The sequence below is a fragment of the Macrotis lagotis genome, chromosome 2 (genome assembly GCF_037893015.1).
Source record: "Macrotis lagotis isolate mMagLag1 chromosome 2, bilby.v1.9.chrom.fasta, whole genome shotgun sequence".
Classification (NCBI taxonomy): domain Eukaryota; kingdom Metazoa; phylum Chordata; class Mammalia; order Peramelemorphia; family Peramelidae; genus Macrotis; species Macrotis lagotis.
In genome coordinates, this window is record NC_133659.1 from 114,795,063 (window position 1) to 114,820,200 (window position 25,138).

Genomic DNA, 25,138 nt, shown 5'->3' on the forward strand with positions numbered 1-25,138 from the left:
GAGGACTCACTGGTGTGAGTTGTAGAGCAGGTCCTCAATAAATGCTTATTGATCAGTTAAAATAGGTGGGCTTCTTGGAGGAAGTACAGCTTGAGGGAGTATATGGGGAGCTTTCATTCTTGCCTCCTTTTGGATGGGGATCAGCAGTAAGCCTAGTCCTGGGTCATCTTTCCTTGGGACATCCCTCTGTAGATTTGTACATAGTTTGATACTACATAGAACTCAAGTACTCCTGTCTCTGAGTCTGGGATTATAGGTGTTCTGGGATATGTGGCCTTGCCTTCTCCTTCTGTCCTTATTGACAGATCTGCAAAAAGTTCCCCCCCGCCAGAGGAACAGGACTCAATCCATCATCCATCAGTGGATTTAATTGACATCCTCTCAACTGGTTTCCCAGCATGCATCATTACAAGTTTTCCATCTTTGATTCCATGCCACATCCCTCTACTACTCACTTTAGTCCCCATTCCAAAGTTCTTATTTGATAAAACAGAGAATACAAGCAATGGTCTTCTCTCATCTCTCAGAAACTACCTGTTCCTGTCTCTTGCTTGAGAATTGGACCCCAGAGTTGCCCTTTGGTACAGTTTGTTTCTATCTTTCCCTTTATATCTCTCTTTCTTTCTCTGCAGCCTTCAGTGCCCCCAGTTCCAAACTACAGGATATCCATGTCAATCCCGGAATGGCTTCACACCATCCAGAATTACATGAAGACTCTACAGTATCCTTCTGACCATGGATTGGGAACCATGGGGGACAAGGGAAGTGGGTGAAAGGCTGTCTAATCTTTTTTAAAAAAGGCTTTATGAAAATTGGTAGAGTCATCAAAGATAACTTCATGAGTTCTCTAAATGGATTCACTGAAACTTCAGGAGAATATAATTGAAATGAAATATTTATTCATTTGGATCAGAGCTAGGTTATTAGGGGGAAGATCACTTTGGCACTCCAGAGGCAATTGTTAGTGACTCTCTACTTTCCCCACCATAGGTCCCTCTCTTCTCTCTCCCTCTTCTGTTCTTTCTGATTTCCTTCTTTCATCTCCCCTTTTCTCAACTTGTTTTTGTTCTAGGTCTCTCAGTAGCCCCTAGCATTTATTATTTAGCTCCATCCTTGGACTTTAGAATTGCAGAGGGGGTTTACCTGACTGGTCTCTGCTCTAGAGTATGGCCAACTTTGAATGAAGAGAGATAGTGTTCCATAGTTTGAGGATCTTTTGGATTGGGGAAAAATTAGTCCAGAATGGTAAATGTTTAGTGTCAGATTTAAAATTCAGCCACTTTTGTTCTTCAGACTCCTACATTAGGAAGTTGACAAGTAGGCTGTCTCTTGGAGAGGTATGCTCAGATAAGATCAAGGGTAACTGAGAACTGCATAAGCAGCCATATGCAAAGCATGGTGGTTCAAGGATGGGTTTCCACCCAGGGGAGGTCTCTAGTAGAATGCCTAGCTTCAGCACTGTCCTTTTCAACATTTTATTAGTGACTTGGATAGTGGCATAGATAACATGCTTGTCAAGGTTTGGAGAGAACAAAATGTTTGGACTAATGGCAAATGTACCAGATGACAGAATCAGGAATCAAAAAGATCTCAATGAACTGTAACAGTGAGCCATATTTATTTAGGTAAGATTTCTAAGTTCAGGACTTGAAAAGAATTAGGTGGCACAATAGTTAGAGTACTGAACCTGAGGTCAGGAAGACCCAAGTTCAAATGCAGCTTCAAATGCTTATTATGTGAGTTCAGCTCTGTCTGCCTCAATTTCTTTATCTGTAAAAGAGGATAATAATAGCACCTACCTCTCAGGGCTGTTGTGAAAATCAAATGAGACATTATTAAGTGCTTTAAACTTTAAAGTGTATACAAATGCTAGCTATTATTATTATCCATGTGGAAACTCTCTGTACTAATGCCTTAATAGGCTGTTTTGTTTGCTACTGTGGCCAAAAAATAACCATTGCCTGGTGGCCAAACTTCTGACTATAAGTATTTCCAAATTTAACTGACCTTGGATATCATCCATACAGACTGTCACCAGGTGTATATATATATATTCAAAGTTTTTCTACTTTGATACTGTTGTTGCTGTTTATTCCTATAGTCCAGACCAATGGGGTTTCCTTGGCAAAACTACTGGTGTATTTGACATTTCCTTCCTTCTCCAGTGCAGTAAGTAGTTAAATGACTTGTCCAAGGTTAACAGCTAGTAGTACCTAAGGCTGGATTTGAATCCAAGTCTCCCTGATTTCAGTTCTAGTGCTTTATTCACTAAGCCACCTGTCTCCTTCCTAGTTTGAAAGGATCAACCAGATCTTGCAGTCACCAACATATTCCTGCTTGTCATTATTCAGTCATATCCTACTTTTCATGACCGTATTTGGGGTCTTCTGGGCAAAGATACTGGAGTTTTGCCATTTCCTCCTCCTGCTCGTTTTACATATGAGGAAACTGAGGCAAACAAGGTTAAATGACTTGCCCAGGTCCCACAGGTCCTACAACTCCCTGCACTTAGGTTCAAGAAAATCAACTACACAATTAAGGAATTAGGGAGACCTACATTATTAGCAATTTATATGAGAAAAATGTATTTTTAAATAACATTTCAAGTCTAGATGCTATAGTAGACAGAAAAATTAATGTCATTGTGGGTCTGCCGTGATAAAATCAGAGTACCCACTGAATTCTGCACTTGTTGGATTATATATAGAATAGCCTGTCAACGTGATGCCACATTTTTAGAGACACATGGGCAAACTGTAATGTGTCCAGAGAAAGGAGATGATAATGAGAGGATCTGAAATAGGACATAGGAAGATTAATTGAAGGAACTCAGCATGCTTTGAGGAATATGAAAACACTAAATATTTGTCTTGAAATATTTGGAAAACTTGTATATGGAAAAAAAGAGAAATAGGATTAATGGGTGGGAGCTAGTGAGAGGCAAATGTTGCCTCATTATCAGAGTATTCCTGAAAATTAAAAATGTCCCAAAAGGGAACAAGTTGCCTCATTAATCAGTGAGCTTTTCATTACTAGAAGCTGAAGTGCACGAGCAAGGATTCTGAAGCGGCAGGCAACAAGCTCTATTAGGTATAACTATAAATCGATGTACATATGACATTCATAAAAATCTTATGAGAGGCACATGGGTAGTAGAGAGTTAACCTTAGAGTCAGGAAGGTCTAGGTTCAGGTCCTGCTCCTGTACACCTGGGCAAGTTACTTTACCTGCAAATCTCTAAAGCTCTTAAGTTACAGACAATTGTCTACTCTGCTAAATGGATGGAGGGAGTCTCCATGCTGGGACCTCCCCATAGCAATGATCATACTGGTCTGGAGTCCCTAGAGCTGAAGGGGAAAGGAATAATGCTATTTAAATTATCTAGATCACAGGATTGTTTTAAGGACCAAAAAGCACTTAGCAATCATAGATGTTCATGCAGTGTCATTCTTGGAAAGCAGAGAGAGTCACATTTGATATTCTTAAATAGAACTTTTCTCTGACCTTTAGTTGGAGGGAAGGCTCCCCAGATTTTATTCAGGGGGTGAAAGATTTTGAATCCCTTTGAGCTCAAGTGGATATTGAGACACTCTTCTGCTAAATAGTGTGAGAGGCTACCTTGTCACCAAAAGAAGAAAAGCCACATAGATTGGAGTGCTTTATTTACACTTCCTTTTTTTTTGGCAAGGCAATGTGGTTAAGTGACTTGTCCAAGGTCACACAGCTAGGGAATTATTACATATCTGGGGATGAATTTGAACTCAGGTCTTCTTGACTCCAGGGTTGGTACACCACTGTGCCACTTAACTGCTCCTAATTATACTTCCTGAAAAGAGATTTGTGGACTAGATTTTTGCAAACTAAAAATTTATTTTAATTGACTTGCAAAGTCTACTATCCAATAAACTTTTAAGTGAAGACTTCTTTCGTAATCCTAATGTCCTTCCCTTCACTCAACTGCTTTCTAAGTCTAATTACCTTGAAGTTCAGTTCACCTGTAATTTTTGTTTTTGTATTTGAGCCCATATCTGTGGTTTTGTCTTTATATGGATCTCTTCAAGGACATTCCTACCACTAATGTAAAACTAACACTTATTCTGAAACAGAGGTATAGAGAATTGAGGAACTGAAGTTAAATGACTTGCCCAGAGTCATACAGCCAGTATATGTAGAATTTTTCTTTCCTCTAGAATAAAATCACCTATTTAGAGATGGAAGGAACCTTTAGCCCTTATAGATGAAACCTTATATTACATAGGGAAGTGAAATGATTTGCAGATATACTGTTTGTTTAGAATTTAATTTTCTTAGTTTTGAGGAAATCTCAATTATTTAAGTATAGGCTCAAATGACTAAGGATACCCTGATAATTTGATAAAAAGATAGAACTCAATTTTTCACAGTATATGCTAATAGGGGTACAGTGCTTAGTTCAGTATTTGTCATAAAATAGGTATTTAATAAATGATAGTTGAATGACTTACAATCACAAATAAGCATCAACTAAAGGATGCAAATAACTCCCTCATTGTCTTCAGGAGAGATTCCTACTGTTAAGGATTTCCAGGACTCTCTGCAGCCCCTTGTGCTACTGTTATAGACAAACATTAATTTTTATAAGCTATGTCTAGGCAAAAAAATAGAATAAAAGAATTGATAAGGACTTCTAAAGCCATCTCATAGGATTAGATCATCAATTTAGAGTCATCTGGCCCTGCTCTCTTATTTTACATTTTACAGGAAGAAACTGAGATTTGTCCAGGTAGTAATATCTGGAATTTGAACTCAAGTCCTGTGATGTCCAAGCTAGGGTTTTTTTCTGCCTGGCCACACTGCCTCTCAATAGTTAGAACACCAGGAGCCTCTACAACATGCATTTGTCTTTGTCCACAGCATCCAACCTTTGGTTGAAGACCTTGAGTAAGGGGGAACACCACTACTTTTCATTCCACTTTCCAATAGTTATAATTGTGAAGAAGTTTTTCCATACCTTATCTAGATTTACTCCCCTACAAACTTCCACTCATTTCTTTTAAGAAAACTTTTACCTTTTAGGGTCAGGCAAAAATGGGGTGAATCTCTCTTCCCCACAATAGTCCTTCAAATTCTTGATGGCAGTGGTTATTTCTCTAAGTCCTCTCTCTTCATGCTAAATTTCCCTCATTTTTTAAATAGTTCTTGTAATGGCATGATCCTCTAGATTCTCTCAAGCTCAATAAGACCATTTCTAAATATGACACCCAGGATTGAATAAAGTGTGTTAGATATCATCTGACTAAGGCAAGGTAGTTATAGTTGACATTTTCTCAGTGGGTGCATATGTTCTTCTTGGATTTGAGGCAGAGAGGAAAAACACAAATTAATTCATACACATAGATTCAGAGAGAAAACAGGGTTCAAACTCAGTGATTCCATAACCATGTATATTTGCACTCTTCAGAATAAAATGGCCCATTTCTGTCAGTCTTTCACAACCTACCTTTACAGGGTAACCAGGCAGTTAGCAATCATTTACTAACCCCCTATTTTTCTATGAGGTGCTGAGCTAGGGATACAAAGAAAGGGGGGAAAGTGGTGCCCTCAAAGGGCTTTTTTTCAGATTTAGGAATAAGTGCCAAGCCAGTGGCAACAATAGCTCAGAGCAACCCAGGTGTAGTTCACTGGGAACTGTCCTAAATCTGCAGCACTAAATCCTATCATGACTTTATAGTCATTTTAGATCTCCAGGACAGGACTGGGGTTACTGGAAGCCATTGGACAACCCTGCAAGACATTGCCCCTCTCTACCAGTTACCTCATTCTTTTGTAATGGTAGAATGAATAGCCATCCTTGCTGAAATGAGAGATGTGCTTCCTTCTTTGGGATATTGGAACTTTGGGGGTTTATCATCATTTTCCCTTTACTTACTCCACACAGATATAATCACACAGGGACGCAGTTCTTTGAAATTCGAAAAATGAGACCATTGAGTGGGTAAGTGCTATCTCCAGCCTTCTCTTTTTTTCTCTAAAGCAGTCAACCAAATTTCATTGTACTCAGATATCTGTCAACTGTAAGGGGAAGTTGCATCCTTAGGTTTTTAGGTAACTGCCTGGGATTCAGTTTCCTCTGTTTTAAAATGAGGGGGTTGGATGAGATGGTCTCTAAGGTCCCTTCCAGCTCTGAACTATGAGGTCATGTATTCATGACCACAGCCCAAGTTTGAGGCAGGATTGGGGTTATCCTGGGGCTTGGAGGTTTTATATTGTGTTCATGGATTTCTTCAGAGCTCTCATTGCTCCCATTCCAAGAACTTACTTAAGAAAACTTCCTAGTGGTTGTTGCTGTCCTTCCTATTTTCAAAGAGGACCATGATATCAGAAAGATGCCATGACTTGCCCCATAGTATGTGTAGGCAGGGTGAAAGCCTAGGAGTGCTAAATACAAGAGATAAGGATAGGGGTGGCTAGGTGGTACAGTGCATAGAGCACCAGCCCTGAAGTCAGGAGGACCTGAGTTCAAATCTGACCTCAGACACTTAATAATTACCTAGCTGTTTGGCCTTGGGCAAGCCACTTAACCACACTGCCTTGCAAAAACCTAAAAAAAAATCAGTTAAGGATACATACAGATTCAGAAATACCCAGGCACATCCCTGTGAAGACAAGCTGAATATGCAGTCTGGGAAACACCTTTGTTTGTCCCTTTCTATTTGATTCTATTCCTAGTATAAGACTTCTCACTCAGGATGTGGTGTTGACTTGTCTGAACACTATTGAGACCCTTTGCTGTCCTTTGCACTACAGGTTGATGGAAACAGCAAAAGAAATGACTCGAGAATCTTTACCTATCAAATGTCTCGAAGCTGTAATCCTGGGCATGTATCCTTTCATTAGTATATGATTTATATCTGTAGAAAAGACCAGTGAGAAAAAGCAAACTCCAAAGATGGTGGTGTATCAAACATGGTAAAAAAAATAAAAACAAAAAATCAAAAAATAAATAAATGTATAAACATATCATGTGCCAATGGGAGTCCTGGATGGTGTAGAACAATCATTGCAATAATCATCTTAACAATACTTGCTTATATGGTGTTTCATAGTTAACAAATGCTTTCATAGGCAAAGATGAACCAGCTCATTTGATTCTCAGTGATGCCTTCCCTGCCCCCAACCCCTGGAGGTGAGTTTTATACTTTTCTGATATTTTTCTTGACTTTAGTACCAGACCATTTCCATTAACATCCTTCATCACTTAGGCTGATGCTAGGGCCAGTAATCAATGTTCAGTTATTATTTTCATATCACAGGGGTTAGAGGACAGCAACCCCAGGATCTGGGAAATCCATATGAAATTTTTTATCTTTTTTTTATCTTTTTATCTTTTAATAACATAATTATTCAGGCTTCTGGTATAATTATGTTATACAATACTATACATATATTTTATGCATTTTTGAGTTTCAAAACTTTTTTGTGTCATCTGTGGTTTCTGCATAATTCCCCCCAAAATTTCCATTTAATTTCTTATGCCAACCTGTGATATATCAAAACTACGATGGGGGAAAGTCACAATGTGGAAAGGATAACTGTAGTTTTCTAATTATATGGGGTAACCTATTTGTAGGACATCTTCAAAAATGAAGTTAAGGAAAGAGGGAAACTTGTGAGGAAGTCTGGAAGTCTGCCTGGAAGCTCCCATAACATACTAGGAGTTTCCTAAGGCAGAGTCATAACTAGGGAGTAATGAATAGAACTTTGCCTCAAGGTGCTAACAGCACCTTATTGGTACTTCAACAATATAGAAACAACAGAGTTTAGCACCTAGTTTAAAAAAGCAATTAGTTAAATAGAAAGTTTCCAAGTGGTTTCTGGGATTTGGTCCCAGGTTTCTGTCTTTCCCTCTAAGGATCAGCCCTAACCTGTTGTACCAACTGTTTCAGATATATTCTCTACCTAAATTTTAAAATTCCTTGTTACAGTTCTCCTCTTAGGACAGTGGTTATGTCTCCTCCATGGCATTCAGAGCTCCCAGAGACAGAGACTGCATCTTTCCCTATGTGTTAGGTCAGGTCAGGAATTTGTCTCCTTTTTTAAGGAAACTTCTAATCTATAGGACCTTGCTTCTCTCAGGCTAATGGAAAAATAGAACCTTAGATTTAGAGCTATAAGGAATCTCAGGGATTTTGAACAAACCCTTCATCCCCCCCCCAATCCTTTAATTTTACAGACAAAGACACTGAGGCACCGAGAGTTTAAATAAGCTTTGAATTCAAGGCTCCCTGATTACAAGTCCAACACTCTTAATCACTATCAAACATTCTGCTCCATATGGTTTGTACCACTCCCAAATGTATCCTGAACTATATAACTGTAATTGCGAAATACTTAACAAAATAAAATAAAAATACAGTATAGACAGCATTATATTTTTAAGCAAAGTTGATATGCAACCTTTAGAAATCCTTATATACAATTTAGTGATCCTTGTTTCTATTTAATTGCCTTACTGTCTTTCTCTCATGGCTCCCACTTCCTATGAATCTCACATGCATCATGTTGATGAGGACACAGAAGCTATTCAGGCAAGACTTCTCATGGCCTCCTGCCATTTTTCTTGGTTCTCTTGAATAGAGAATATACTGACCTTATAAGGCTCAGTCATGAGAAGTAATGTCAAAGTTCCACCCAGCTCTAAAATTCTATCACAAATATTTGAGGAAGGAAAGGATGTATCTCATTGTGGAAGAGGGAGTATAAAAGGCACTGGACTTAAGGGTTCAAGGAGATCTAGACCATAGTCTCATCTCTGGAACTTATTAGCAATATGACTATGGGTGAGTTAGTCAGCCTTTCATAGCCTCAGTTCATTCATCTGTAAAATAGGAAAATTTATATTTACATTTACTTGCCTCACAAGGCTGTTGTGAATAAAGCCTTTTGTAAACTTTAAAGCACTATCTAAATATGACATAGTATAATGATGGAACAAGAGATAGAGAACCATGAAGAGGAAGGGAAAAAAGATGACCACCATGAATATGAAGCATTTGGAAATGCTCTGAGCCTGTATGGGCAAATCAGAAGCCAGTTTTTGTGCAAATCTGATTCAATTCAAAGAACAATTATTAACCATCTACTGTATGTTAGTCATTAAGGATGATAAAATAAAAAGTAACTTTATTCTTGAGGAGTTTATAATAAAATTGAGAATGGGAATGGGTGGATTGACTGCATATGTGAATGTGTTTGAATTTTACATAGAATCATAGATTTTGAGTTGGACAGGAACTTAGAGGTTATCTTGTCCAACCCTCTCATATTATAAAGAGAATGAAGGCCAAAAGAAATTAAGTGACTTGTCCAAGATCACCCAGTACCAGAGCCAGGATCCAAACCCAGTTCTTCAATGATACCTTTGCAGGAAACAGAGCACTAGATGTAAATCTGGGTGTCAGAAGACATGGGTTCAAATTTTGACTGTGCTTCTTGCTATCCACATGAACTTGGGCAGTCATGTCACCACTTGGAGTCTCATCTGTAAAATGAGATGGTTGGGCTATTTTATCTCTAAAGCTCTTTCCAGCTCTTGGTCTTAAGAGTTAATATAAATCTCTTCATACTTTTGTATTTAGTCCCTATGATGTTGCTACTCTGAAAATCCCAGTGGAGCCCAAGATCAACGTGCCAATCAAGAATTCTTAATATGACTGGAGAAATTTATGCTAATTAATACTTGACAGTAGGACAAGAAGGGAATTGATCCCTATTTATTCTGTCTCTGTGTATTTTCCAGGATTCTATATAACTGGTCTAATTTAGCTTAGCTTCTTTATCCATTCCACCCCATCCACCATCCTTTACACCTCCCCCTTTTTTTTGAAAACAGAATTACTTGCCCATTTGTCCAGTCCAAAAGTAACTCTTCCATTTATTACTATCATTTTTCATCAATCTCCAACAGTAGCTCACAATCATATCTAGCAATTCTTTCCCTAGCCTCTGATATAATTCTTATGGACCCATCAACCAATCCAGTAGTTATTAAATGCCCATTTTGTCCCAGACATTGGGGATACAAAGACAACATGAATCTCTCTCTGCTCTCAAAGAGATCATCTCTTTTTATGGGAGAAAAAGATATGCATATAAGTATCCCCCAAATGTATAGAAAGTAAATACTAGGTAATTGTTTTGGGGGAGGCAATAGCAGTTGAGATCAGGGAAAGCCTCCTGTAGGAGGGAGCTTTGAATGAAAGTAGGAATTTTAAAAGGAAGGTGTAAGGACAAGGAATGATCTAGACATGGGGGGACAACCAGTACAAAGACTGGGAGATAATCATCAGAATGTCATATATGAAGGACAGTCCAGTAGGACTATATAGGGTTTAAAGGGGAGTAATGTATAATCAGCAAAAAGGGAAGACTAGAGCTAGGTTATGAAAGTTACAACTCCCTCTTTACTGTTTTTATTCTCTCTTTGTCAATACAAAGATCATTCTGAGAGAAGAAAAAAAAAAGCAAGAGATGGCCCTTTCTTCTCCTACCCCCCTTTAAAAGTGAAATAAAAAGACAGCTCCCACATGGCTGAGGAAAACAGCAGCTGGGCAGCAATGGTAGGCTTGAGCCTGAAGAGGCAGCAGCAGATGGTTTTGAGACCCTACCTTTTTGTACTATGGGGGACCTAACTACAGCTGCTTAGCATAGCCTCATGTAAGATTAATAGGAGTGTGAACAATTGGGAGGTGGGGGAACATGAGATCTAGTTCATTTCCTGGACTATGAAGCTGAATCTGAATTTTCTAGGTTGATAGAAGAATGAATGAACCTAGATACAAGCATACCTTGAATCACACAACAGATGTATTTCTGAAACATCAAGTTGAAATTACATATTGAGTCAGTAAAATCCCTGGAATCTCTTGGAAGTATGTATGATCAATATGTTGGCACCTTCAGGAGACACACACACACACACACACACACACACACACACACACACACACACGGGAGCACCCACACAGGTGCTTAGGACCAGAAAACAATGGGTAATTTGCCCCTGGGTTTCATGAAGTTATAACTCAGGATATATTTAGAGAGGACTGGGGTTGGGAGATATTTAATTCTGACAAATGTCAGGCTCAAGGAAAAAAATCTTGGACAAAGACATTAAAGGCTCTCATTATGAGACTCTTTGCTTTTCCCCTTGCCCTTTGGTAGACCTTAGTGGTCTTGTTTCCATAGAGGGATGTCAAGGAGGGTGAAGAAATGGCTGAATCTTCCTTCATCTCTTCAGTAGTATAGAGACATAAGTAGCTCTACTAACAACAACTTTTGTGTCGTATGATTGGTGAGTCATTCAATCTGTTTCCTCAACTTTAAGGAGAATATCACATTATTTCTGAACTGAGGTATTAACTGGAAAGCACTTTATAAAGTTGAAATTGGGAGTTATCATTATTGAGCTTTTCTACATCTGAAAGTTAAGTAATTTGTTTCCCTTTTTTTGGATTCAAGTCATAGGCTGGATTAATATAGCACAATAGGTTTTTAAGACCCGTGAGTCTTCTCTGTGTAAATCTACACATGACAGAGTTTTGATTCCCTATTATATTCCAATTTCTGTCAGCTGTTGTCAGATGCTTGATCCTCATTGAGGAGTGTGAAACCTAAGTTGGCCAGCACATTTCTAGGAACCCAAGTTTTCCTTTTTTTGGAAAACTTCCAAGTGAACTCCCAGGTTTCTAGGCAATAGTAGCTTCTAGGCATCAATGAAGAATGTAAGAACTTTGCCTCAGAAAGGAACTAACCCTTATAAAGACATCAGGGAGTTCTAAGATGACAAGTTTAGGTTTCAGGAGATGAACATATACAAACATACCAATGGGAGCACCCACACAGATGCTAGGACCAAAAACCAATGGGTATTTTGGCCCTGTGTTTCATAAACTCTTAACCCAGGTAACATTTAGAGAGGACTAGGGCTGGAAGATGTTGAGATCTGACACAAGAGGTCCATTCCTCTGCCAACCTGTTTTGACTCTTCTGAGAGTTTTTATCCAACTAACTGAGTGAACACAAGGTTAGAAGGCTGTAAATTTCATTTTTCTTGCTGATTTAATGTCTTGTGGGTAAAAGTAGGCCAGCTGTGCCCCAAAGCCAACTCCCTTTGAAAAAAGAATATCATGAGGAGGAACAGAACTGATATAATAGTCATAGCCTATATTAGTTCAAGTTTTGACTGAATAAGATTAGGCTCTGAAGAGTAGATAACAATATCCTGAGATGATTCTATGTAGTAGAAAGAACCAAGAGTTGGAAGATTTGAGCTCTAGAGGTCAGGCTGTCCCACTAATTGAATTATGAATAGGCAAATCTCTTACCCTCCCTGGATCACAGTTTCCTTAACTATAAGATGAAGAGAATGGATTGGATAAATTCTAAGGTTCCTTTCCAGCTCTAGATCCTATGATTTTGGGACCCAAGATATATCTAAATGATCAGAAATATTCAACCATTTCAACAGGATTTTTTGGTTAAGGGCCTATGAGTCCATCAGTTAATAGCTCCAAATATGGAAAATCCCTCCATTTGCACACAGCAGCCAACTTGTCTGTAATTTAGAGTCTTAAAGATACAGTGAGGTCAGAGGCAAATTTTGAACATAAAACTCCCTGACTTCAAGGCTGGTGCTTCTCATAAGAGGGTTATTCTCTACTTCATAGGTGTAAGGCTGGTGAAGTCAATTGCTAGAGTCCTTCACTGGAAAGATATCTTCTATTACCTTTCATCTCTCACTCTTGGGATCTGATATCACCTTTAGCCTCAGCGTCCTCCCTTCCTCACATAACAGGGAAGGAGTTGTTGGCCAACCACTTTTCTGGGGTCTCTGTACTGTTCCTCTAAAGCTGAAGTCTTCCATCTCACCAGAAGTACTATACAGAGGCAGTTAGGTGGCACAGTGATTAGAGTGCTAGTGTTGGAGTTAGGAAGATACAGGTTCAAATCTGCCTCAAGATACTCAAAACTGCCTGGCCCTGGACAAGTCACTCACAATGTCTCTGTGCCTCAGGTTGCTCACCTGTCAAATGAGGATAATAAAATATACAGAGTTGTTGCAAAGATTAAATGAAATGCTACTTGTAAACTGCTCTGCAAACTTTAAAGCACTTGAAAGTTAGCTAGCTACCATCAATCACAGTAACCCAGTGAAGGACTAAATACCAAAATACCAGTAAACAAACTTAATTTTACAAAACCAAACATTTTTACAAGGTCCAATGCTAGGAAAGGTATGGAAAAACCTAGATTAATATGACACAAGTCCTGCTATTACATAATATAGAGGTTTTTGTTTTTTTTAAACAGCAATATTAGGCAATATGTCAAAAGTGCCAGAGCAGTGGGATAGATAATACATACCCTGATTCAAAGTTGGGAGAGATGACTGTGGACAGGCCCAGCACAGAAGGGTTCCTTGAAGGAAGTGAGACCTGAGCTATCTTCTTGAAGGATATGCTTGGCCTACTTAGAAGTGAAAATACATTCTAGACCTCAGCTACAACAGGAGAGAACTGTGTTAGACATGAAGAATAGTTTCAACAAGTGGTTGATGAATATCAGAACTGCTTATAAGAAGTACTGAAAAATTATAGTAGCTTAGTTCAGAGAAAAATTTCCCTGAACTGTATCCTTTAACCTAGTATGTGTCAGTGGAAAGAGGGGGAACTGATTGGATAAGAAAGCTCTCATGGATGTACAGAGGCCAATTTCTTCAAAGACTTCTGCTGAAAGCAGATGCTTTTCCCATTTTTAAAAGGTTTTGATCTTTTACAAAAGGATTCTGATTGGTCTGGTATGGTTTCTAGGAGTCCAATGGAGTAGGAAAATCAATGGATATGGAAATAGGAGATGGAGAAAGGTATATAGCATAGCAGAGAGAATACTTGGCTGGGAGTCAGGAGACCTGGATTTGATTACAGTTTTTTCACTCAAAAGTTTTTTCACTTAAAAAGTTGTTTCTCTTTAGATCAGATAGTTTCAAAGGTTCTCCTCTCTAGTCTTATGTTCCATAACATTCTAAGATCATAGGACCACAGATATAAGATTGGGAGGAATCCCATACAGGCCTCCTTGATCAACTCCCTCACTTTACATTTGAGGAAATGAGATTCCTAGAAGGTACATGACTTCCCCCAATCATACCATCAGGCAGCACAGGAGCCAGAAGAACTGTGTGACTTTTGGCAAGTTCCTTCCTTTTTCTAAATTTCAATTTCATCACCCATTAAATAGGTATAAAAAAGGTATAACATATTCCTTCTCTACCTTAAGAGTTACTGTGAGGATCAGACAAGATCACAGATGTGAAAGCTCTCTGTAAACTATAAAACACTAAACAAGAGTGTGGTTTTAGCAGTTAGAAATTAGCTTACCTGGACTCAGAGATCTCTTAGGGATTTTGCCTTCCTGAGGGTTGATTGCTCTGTGATTTTTCAAGATCATCATGCTCTTCCTTAACCTAGACCACTTAAGATACCTAACAAATGGGCAACCTTCCATTGAGCGATTCCCCATCAGCTTTAAAACTCAATTCTCAGGAAATTACTTCCATCATGTTGTGCTGGGGATCTACTGCAATGGCCGCTATGGCTCATTGGGCATGAGCCGGAGGTCCGACCTAATGGACAAACCTTTGACCTTTCGGACTCTGAGTGACCTCATCTTTGACTTTGAAGACTCCTACAAGAAATACCTACACACAGTCAAGAAAGTCAAAATTGGGCTGTATGTCCCCCATGAGCCCCACAGCTTCCAGCCCATTGAATGGAAGCAACTGGTTCTCAATGTCACAAAGATGATGAGGTCGGACCTAAGAAAAGAGCTGGAGAAATATGCCAGGGACTTAAGGATGAGGGTAGGTATAAGGTCCAGGGGTATGGTAGAAGAAAGTCAGCATGACTGGTGGAAGCAATTTATCCTAAGGAATAGAATCAATTGTCTCAGCCTTTTCCAAAAACTAATGTAATGGGGGAGTTGGAATTTGCCCAGGTTGCCTAATATGAGATTCCCTGCTTTTCTGTTTCCTGACAACATGAGTGGGATTAGCCCCTCCAGTCTTCCCTACTGGTTTGCAAAACACCAGCTAGAATCCTGGTTCCAACTCCTGGATCAAACTCCCAGGACTAGTGGATTTATCACTAGCATCCTAGAACTGAGGCCAAATAATACTTCCTGGTTCACTTCATGGTGCCTGTATTGTAGGGGAACTATATGTGTGATCTTCACCCTCTGATGGCAGGAAAGATCACAAAAGAAAAAGACTATTCTAGTGTGACAGCTTTAAAGATGCATCCTGTTATGGCTATATAGCCAATCAAAGGAGGTTATTTCCACTCAAGCAGAAGGGGAATGTTGAGAGGTAAGGTACCTCCATGTTAGGAAATCTGGGCATGCTCCAAGGCCCCATTACACACAAAACCTTACTTTTAGGGGCATCTAGGTGGTGTAGTGGATAGAGCACCAGCCCTGAAGTCAGGAGGACCTGAGTTCAAATCCAATCTCAGACAATAATTACCTAGCCTTGTGGCCTTGGGCAAGTCACCCATTCCCTTACCAAAGAAAAATAAAACCACCTTACTTTTTGCTGTCTTGCAATGGCCTTTGATGTGAAACAATATATTTCTGATCACATGTGACAAGATCAAACAAAAATAGAGTACCATAGCTTCAAAAAATTTTGGAAATCACTGTGCTAAGCTCTGTTTGAACCATACACAAACATGATTCAATATGATGCTCCCCATCATGCTTTTCTTGCCTATTCTTCATTAAAATTTTTATAAGGACTTCTGTGTTAAAGAGGTAGTATGGCCTGTTGGATAGTCATTACTCAGTATCAGAGGCTATGTTCAGATCCTTTTCCAGACATTTATTAGCTGGATGACTCCGGGCAAGTCACTCAACCTTCATGTGCTTCAGGCATCTCCCTAGGACTTTACTAAGTAAACCATAGGTTGTAGAAGAGCTTCCTTAGCTATACTTCCATAAACTGACTTTTATGCATTCATGCTCTAATAAAAAATTAGACTCTGAGAGGGGAAGGAACAATGTCCATCAAAGATTTTGTTATAATTAGTACTTGGGGACCTGACCTCTCACTTCTAGAAGAAGGGGGGGGGTTCTTAGTTATTTGGAACAATATTGCTCTTCAGGAACTAAAGGAAAAGAGCAAAAAATGACATCTGTGAAGTGACACATCTTCCTGACATCCTAAACTGGAATGCTTCCTTCCATTCTCCTTTGGGAGCCATATTTCTTGGAATCCCTAGGAAATGACTGGGACTACAGAAAAAAAATAGTTTTGGATTAGGGAGTTGGAAATGGAGAATCTCATGATCAATGATGGCAATAACTTTTTTTTTGCCTCTCAGATCTTGAAACCTACAACTGCCTACTCTCCACCCCTGGAGAGAAGTCGTGGAAAGTCACTGTCTCCCCGACGGAGGCAATCTAGCCCTACGAGACGGCTTGGGAGGCGAGACAAATCGTAAGTAATGTTTTTCCTGGTCCCACTGGTGGTACTTTAATACCTCAAAATCTGGTGCTTTCCTAATCCACAGAAACAATGATAGCTATTCTAGGACCTGGCATTTGAATCAGATGTTTTATCTATAGACAGAGATGAATGAAGGAGAAAACTCTCCTTTAACTGACACAACATAGTGAACCCTATTTATTAATATTACACATGACCATACAAACATGATCCATAAGATAGTTTGGACAATAGCGCTCAATCATTTACTCTAATGGAAGAAAGAGAAGCACAGGTAGCATTAAGAAGTAAAAAAGATAACTTGAAAACCATTCCTAATTGATTTGGGGAAATTAAGTCCAAGACTCATACCCAGACATTCATTTATTCATCCCTTCCTGATTTATACCTTCTGATTTAGGAGGGGATGGTAAACAATCATCCTACAAGCATTTTCAGTTCAAGAGGATCTGAATGAAAGGAGTTGAGGGACTAAATGGGTGCCCCAGTATAGTTCATAAAATGGATGATAGATTGAAAGATAACAATCAATTATACTAGAAAAACATCAATGCAACAGACAATATTTTATATTTTTCCATCTGTTATCTCATTAGATCCTCATAACAATCTTGAAGAAGTAGTTGGGCAGGGTGGGTGGTATTATTTTATAGATGAGGAAAATGACAGAGAAATGTAATGTCTTGCTTATGATCACAAAACTAACCATTAGAAGAACTGGACTTGAAACCCAGACTTCCAGTTCAGTACTTGGAGTCTAAGGAGGTAATAGGAATAACTTCAGTCTCACTAGAATATAAAGGCCCTAGTATGTACTCTAAGGAAGATATTCTTGATAAAGCTAGTATCTAGTACTTGAAGTCAGAGAAATAAGAGGTGTTTCATTTTATTGGGAGAAATGGAAAATCAGAATAGTTTGTTTTTAAGTTAGTCTTTCCAAACAAAAATTTTTGAAGAAATAGGATTATTTAAGACCCTTTAAGCAAGGAGTAACATGGTTTCCTGAGCCAACTCTATCTTCTCCAACCATCACTAATCTTAACTATCTCCTGTTTTGAGTCTTCTGGGAAACTAGGTGTTCTCAGGAGCTAAAACAAGGTAACAGTGAAATCTAGTGATCTGTGAACTAAAACCATTAGTCCCTCTCTTCCAGGGGTGAGAAATAGCATGATGTAGTGGATAGAGAACTAATCTTGGAGTCAAGAAAATCCGGGTTTAATTTCCTTTTATTACATTACAAAGGCTGGGTGACCCAAGGTAAATCATCCAATTTCAAAGGAACACTCCATATTAATGAAATCACAGGTCTGGTCAGAAAGAAAAACAAAAACTCAATGCAGAAAGGGCGATCCCAAAGCTCCCTTTGAGAAGGAGGTGGGGGAAAGGCATTTCAGCCTGTATTAACGGCTGAAATGCCTTTCCCCCACCTCCTTCTCAGGTTGATGGGTGTTTATATATATATATATATATATATATATATATATATATATATATATATATATATATGTATACACACACACACACACACACACACACACACACTCTGTCCACAGCCTCAGTCAGAAGTGAGCCTGGGGGTAGCTAGGTGGTACAGTGGATAGAGCAACAGCCCTGGGGTCAGGGGTACCTGAGTTCAAATCCGGCCTCAGACATGTAATAATTACCTAGTTGTGTGGTCTTGGGCAAGTCGTTTAACCCCATTTGCCTTGTAAAAACCTAAAAAAAAAAAGTGAGCCTGGACCTATCCCTCTGGAATCCCAAATATCTAGAAAAAATGGGTTAGTTCTCAAAATCATCTTATAGAACAGGTCCCAGGGCCTAGGTATCTGAGCTAGTACAGAAGACACATTCATAGATTGAGGAATATGGAGATTGACTTCATTGTCAAGTCCACTTAGCTGGAACTCACAGGGATTTTACATTTAAAGGCAGAATTGATTGGACTCTAGGGCCCAAGACAACAGAACTTAGTGTCTAACTGGGTCATCTCTATAGTAATTTACATGTATGATCTCATATGATTCTCAAAATCACCCAGGGAGGTAGACAGAGCAGTATGTTATCTATTCTCAAAGACAACTGAGGCTCAGAGATCTAAGAGTATACATCAGAGTCATGACTTGAGTCAATTTTCTGACAAGCCCAGTACTATTTCCACTATGTCAACTTTTAGATAAGAATTTTCTCATTTCATTTCACTTTATGTCAGTCACTACTTATTGTCTGATATGAAAAAGGCTGAGTTAAGTTCTGAGTATAGTAAGATAGATACATTTCTGGAGGTATTTATAGGGGCTTAATAAACTTTATATAATGGGGAATATAGCCATAGTCACATAATCTGATGAGAGGCATACATAATAGTTTCTTAGGTCTAGTAGAAGCTATATTTACTTGTCAGTAATAAGAAGATAAGGTCTTTTTGGTTGAGTAGAAGAGTCACAAGTCCAGATGACAGAAGGTCTGGTTGTGAGTTAGAAGTCATTAGGTCTGATTTGGGTTAAATGAAGAGTTTGGGTGATAACGGGAAAGATAGCAGAAAAATTGATATTGCTTTCCATTCATTATCTCTTTGATTCTCAAGACAGCCCTGAAGTGTAAATGCTAGAATTATTATTCCCATTTTACAGATAAGTAACCTAAGGCTCAGAGGGGGTAAAAAACTTTGCCTGTGGTCACAAACCTAGAAAACCCCAGAGGCAAGATTCCAACATGAATTTTCCTGATTTTTAATCGTGTTTTTCCATTACCATTGTACTGTCTCTCACAGAAACTCCTCCCAGTGATTAAAAATGGGGAATTTTTCCCATCCAAAAAGTCTGCTGACCTTAGCTAGTTTGATAATCAAAATGATGCTTACCCTGATTCCTTACTGAGAGAAGTTTTGAGTCGGAGAATCTGGGATCAAATCCCAGCTTTGTAACCTGTGGGAACCTGGGCAAGTTACTCTTCCCTCAAGTGTCACTGGAAATAAAATGGGGGGGGGGGGTGTCAAATGATAGACTCTAGCACCCTCCCAACTCTGTTATAGATGATCTTATGGCTCTCTCCCTACCCTCAAAGAACAAATATTTTCTTGGGTGGAGACAACATATACTCGATAAGTACAAAGTAATTTGAGGAAGAAGATAGTACTAACAGTTTGAGGAAAGAGGATTAGGAAAGGCTTCCTAGTCAAAGTTCACTGATAGAGAGCATGAAGTCAATAAAAGAATGGAACTAAAGCGATTCTTTCCCCAATTATTGCCAAACCATTTGCTATATGTGTGACTCTGGGCAAGTGTTTTAATCACTCTGGACTTTCATTTCTGCATCTGTAAAATGATTGAACTAGATGACCTCTAAGGTCAATTACAGTTCTAAAATTGATCTTAAGCTAAATCCAGACCCTGCTTTGGGTTTTAGAATGGTGAAAAGAAGTAAGGAAGTGACAAGGGAGAGAGATGAAAAATGGCTGGAATGATTTTAAGAGGTGGGGTCAGAATAAATTCTCCAAAAGAAACCAAGCATCCCTTTCCCATGATTTCACCAACAGGCCCTCCATCTCTAGAACTGCCATAGAGTGAGTTATAATTAAAACAGAGAACTTTCCTTTTCCTAATGGTATATCCAGGGAAATGGTCATTTCCCAGCTCCTTCAAGGAGGATTTTCTCCAGGGATAGTTGCTTCTGATGAGACAAAATAACATAACATCTTACATGCCTTCTCTCATTTGATCATCACAATCACCCTGTAAGGTGGGCAGGGTAGGTATTATTTGTCCTATTTTATTGATAAGGAAACAGACTCAGAAGGTTTAAGTGATTTGTCCAACATACAAGATTTAGACAGTGACAAAGCCACAACTAATTAGCTCATAGTACTTCTGACTCAGCTTTACCTAGGGTTCTAGAGGAAGCAGGTCACTTTTTTTTTATTAGCTAATTATTTCAAAGTCTATGCTGAAAATTTTTTAAATGGCTGGCAAGTTTAAAAGTTACAACAGGTCCCTCATTGGGCACAGAGCTCTGGCCCCTGGACAGACTTGTAGATAATACAAGTGACTCCATGTCCTCATCCAGCTCCAGATTCTTTGCCTTTCCACAGTTGGCTGAGTGTTTCTTCTGGAAAGAATCAGTGTCCCATTCTTGACATGGGAGGTCAGATGATTGGGAGGTTTGTTAGCAACTGCTGGGCTAGTATTAGCAGGTTGAAAAAGGGAAGATAAGGTCACTTTCTTCACATCTTCTGTCCCCTCCACTCTTCAGTTTTCCCTCTTTGTCCCTCAAACAGTTTTCAATCTTTTTCTGAACTAAAAAGGTTTCACCCTACAGTTCACAGGCTCACAGATTTAGAGCTGGAAGAAACCTTAGAGATTCATCTAGTCCAAACCCATCATTTCACATTTCCAAAAGAGGCAAGTAGTTACAGAAATTCATGTTTTTCAAAAGTGCCAAATGTTTTCTCTTTAGGATATCCTTCTTGGCCACTGATGCCTGTGATATGGCTTTTAGTATTAGAGCTCACTTCCTAGTTAAAGAAAAGAGGGCATGCTCTAGCCACCCAGCCATAAAAAAAAAAATATGCTCTTTAGAATGAGCCAATGGGAGGCAGCTAGGTGGGGCAGTGGATAGAGCACCAGTCCTGGAGTCAGGAGGACCTGAGTTCAAATATGGCTTCAGACACTAATTAACTAGCTGTATGACCTTGGGCAAATCACTTAACCCCATTGCCTTGCAAAACACCCCACCACCACCACCACCAAAGATTGAGCCAATGGGTATTTTTCTTTAAGACACAATGGACAATTTGTGGTAATTGTTACCATAACAAAGGGAATTTTGTTTTCACTTCTTTTCTTCCCTCTTCCCTTTCTCCCTTATGGCTACCTGCCACTCCCTTGCTCCCCCTCCAGCCAAAATATGATTAAAGACCTGAGAAGTTACTGAACTCTGAGCTAAAGACTACAACCAGACTAGGGTTCAAAGGCTTTAATTCACTAAGATGGGATAATAAAGTTCATACAATTCCACTATTAGCTCTAACTCTGACCCAGTTATTGTAATAAGTATCTTCAGGCATTGAGGCTTATGGAACTCTTGAAATTTTGATTTGCTTTTATCAATGAGGTCAAATGGGATGCCCTTGCCTTTCATAATCTGACCCTAGTGAAGGACCCTACTGGGGTGGGGCCCAACTTGCCATCCTTCTTCACAGGCTCAGAGGTAAAAATGTCCCCAGTCCAACCTTCCTTTAGTTTAAGGTAGATGCGCTCTGGCTACTTTGTTACACAGCCAAGATAAAGGACCATATCTACATTAGACAGAAGTTAGCATACCTTCATCACTGCAAGGGAAATGTTAACTCTCAAGTGATAGGGGAAACTTTCTGCTCCTTTGCTCTGCTATTTACCATCCTCAAAATCCAACCACGTGGCTGAAGAATTAGATCAGGAGGAAGGGAAAATAGAAAGAGGGGAGAGAACTGTATAGTACTCAAAAAAAAGCATTATCTTGGCTCAGATCCTTGCTATGAGGTTCAAGTGAAGATGTTAAGGGCAATGAGTATTTGAAGGGCCCAATAGACTTGCTACTATTCAGTACCAGGTGGTTTTCGTTGACCAGAGGTGAGTTGAATCTGGGGACTGGCCATAAAAGTTGGCATGCAGTCTGACAACTCTAATCAGAGCTTGCCATCTGAACTAGAAACAAGCTGAAAAGACAAAGATTGGGGAACATGACAGAGGTCAAATCTGCACAGATTTAGGCTTGTGTTTACATAGCAACTTCAGCTGTTGGCCTTAACAGCTGGTTAACTGCCTATTGTGCCAGTAATCATGGGGGGGGGGGGGTGCGGGGTGCAAGGAATGTGAGGGAAGGAGGTAGGTTTTCAATTGACTGCTGTAAATGAAACCTCCCTCACCTGGCATCTGCCCCAAGTGAGGCTTCTCTTTGCTTTGTTCATCCTCCCAAAGCATTTTTAATTTAGAACCTGGCCAAAGGAAACTTCCCCTTGGACCCAATAAGAAAAGAGAGGCAAGGGTTGGGACCACAGCTTGGATATCTTTGGTTTCATCTGTTCCTCTTAATGAACAAACAGCAAGGGCTAAAAACCTTCCTTATGGCTCAATATAGGCTTTCTCTCCCTGGTTCCCTAAAAATAGGACCATAAAATTTCCCCAAACTTTTCCAGAAAACTTGAATCATTCCAATTAGATGCCAACCAGAAGGTTAAAAAAATTATCTCAGTCATAGTTATGAAAAAGAGGGAAAAATAATAGGGGCTCAAGGTAAAGTCAAAAAAAACTAGAATTCATAGTCACCCCCTTGCCCTAAAATTACACTTCATCTCCATTTTACCAAGTTCTCTCATTCCAACCTTAACTAAAAAAGGGAAATGTGAATATTAGGTGTCCTTGACATAACTTCCTATTCTGAAGCTTCTTTGATATTCAATACCCTTAATCTTCTCACAAGTATCCTAAGTCTAAAGCTATAATGATAATATAAGGTATGCAAAAGTATTTTACTTATATTCTTTTTTTCTAGCTTTTTCTAAAGAGAAAAAACACTCTGGAAATCTTGATAGAATGAATGACATACCTAAGAATACCTGTTCAGTCTCAACTCATATCCCTAGGACAAACTGCATCTGAAGTTACAGTCAAAGAATTTTAGGGCTGGAATAATCCAACCCATTTTATTGGTAGTAGTGGGTTTGAGTTAGATGGGAGATTAATGAAGGATAGGCCCACATCACAGTGATTTTATTCTAGTTCCCTCCAGCACAGTAGAAGGCAAGGATATTGTTCAACTTGTTTAGAAATGGTTGCATTCTCCTTTCAGTCCTTTCAGTCAGCTACTTCCCTCCCTTCCCCTTTAAATGTCCATATTTCTAAAGCTTCCTAGGATAATTTTCTAATTCTACAAAAACTCCAAAATTGATCAGCTTGTCCTCCAGCATGGGGAAAAAAGAAGATTCTTTGGCCTTGGTCTCCAAATAAAATGAGTAAAAGGAAAATTAGCTTAAAAGACATACTTCTCTCATATCTTCCCCACCATCACAAGATACAAGAAAATCTCTGATTCCACTCTCCCCTTTTAGAGGATGAGGGTAGAGAATAGGTTTGGAAAAAGAGAATTCAGATTGATCCCTAAAAATACTCTGGATCTAAAGAAAGGTTCTTGGCTAAGTAACCCTAGCTAAACTCATTTTCTCAACACTTGTTACTCTTAAAAATAAATCTATTTGTAATCTTTCTAATAATATTTAAGGGAAGAACTAGAGAAGGCCTTCACACACAATAGCTTACTCTCAGGTTTGGCTTAGCAAAATTAGATGGCAAGAGTAGGAGAGCAACTTGTCTTAATTTGGGCAGAGCCTCTCCTACAATGGCAAACTGTCATAACCCAACTATGGAGGAAAAATACATCATAACTCTCCAATGAATTTTCTAATTGTCATAAATCTCACTAACTTTTCTCACATAGATAGTATTACAAGTAGCCAGGCATCAATGCATTACAAGTATTCAGGCAGTCAGGCAATAACTATCCCCTGTAGCCAGGCATCAATGCAAATCAAGAAGAAAGGGACCACAACTTCTGCCTTGGGGGGGGGGGGGCTCCTAGTGTAATGGGAGAGGTAGAACCAGCATCAGACTCCCCAGGATGCCTGGGAGCTTGCTACTTTTATGGTATAACTTGAGGGGTGCCAAAAAAGGCTCTCCGACCGGGAAAAATAATGAAGCCTTGCTCATCTTATTTCTTCTGCTTGAAATTTTACCAATAGATTTCATTTCTTTGACCATGAGAAAATTACCTATAAGACAGCTAAGCAGCTACATACAACCATATCAAGGTAATTTATACTTTATTGTAAAATGATTTTTAGACCATTTCTGGAAACTGCTTTTCCTTAGGTAGGGTTGAGAGGAACATAAGAATACTGGGTGACAAAAAGAGCCACCACCAACAAAGGGAAGAGAGAAGTTAGTGGAAGCTGAGCTTTCAACTCAATTCTAGGTACTTCACAAATGGGACTCAGGCCAGCCCTGGGCAGAAATGTGGGAATGAGCAGGGAGCCACTACCAAACATGGCCATGCTCTTGCTCACAAAACAACATGCAAATTAACATAATGCTGAGGGAGAAAATCATAATGATGTTCTCAAAGGCAGGTGAAGGAAAAGGCTTCATGAAGACTAGTTTAGCTACTAGGCAGAGCACGAAATGAGTCAAGCCCGGGGTTGTAGGTCTGACGTCCCAAGTTTCTCCCCTTCCTCCCATGGCCTCAGACTGACTAGTCTGGCCCTGTTGTCTTATAGAAGGACACTGCTGGATACAAAAAACAACAGAGTGAATGTTTTACACAAACTTATTGAAGTTGCTGAAAAATAATTGGTAGTCCATGTCCTATTGATAGCAGTCCTGAGATAGCAGTCCTGAGGTTACTACTTCTTATGCAAAAGCAGCAAATTTCAAGTATGAGGATGGGTTTAGCAAGAGTACAATTTGTCAGCAAAGGATGCACTGGACAGAGCAGTGGGCCTGGAGTTGATAAGATCTGGCCTCAGACACTGCCTATATGTGTAGTCGTGGGCAAATCACTTTACCTGTT

At 39.3% G+C, this 25,138-nt stretch overlaps 1 protein-coding gene across 3 annotated transcripts in view; it reads left to right on the plus strand.

The window, feature by feature from the left end:
* Window positions 1–25,138, plus strand: part of VASH2 (vasohibin 2) — a 44,755-nt gene that overhangs the window by 16,802 nt on the left and 2,815 nt on the right. The window contains exons 3-8 of one of the 3 annotated variants that reach the window (XM_074222636.1): window positions 633–721; window positions 5,918–5,974; window positions 6,787–6,861; window positions 14,518–14,899; window positions 16,416–16,531; window positions 24,312–24,380. In XM_074222636.1, the coding sequence (XP_074078737.1) occupies window positions 633–721; window positions 5,918–5,974; window positions 6,787–6,861; window positions 14,518–14,899; window positions 16,416–16,531; window positions 24,312–24,380 (788 nt within the window). The remainder of the gene's footprint in view (window positions 1–632; window positions 722–5,917; window positions 5,975–6,786; window positions 6,862–14,517; window positions 14,900–16,415; window positions 16,532–24,311; window positions 24,381–25,138) is intronic. The other 2 variants (XM_074222637.1, XM_074222638.1) reach the window with 2 other exon arrangements.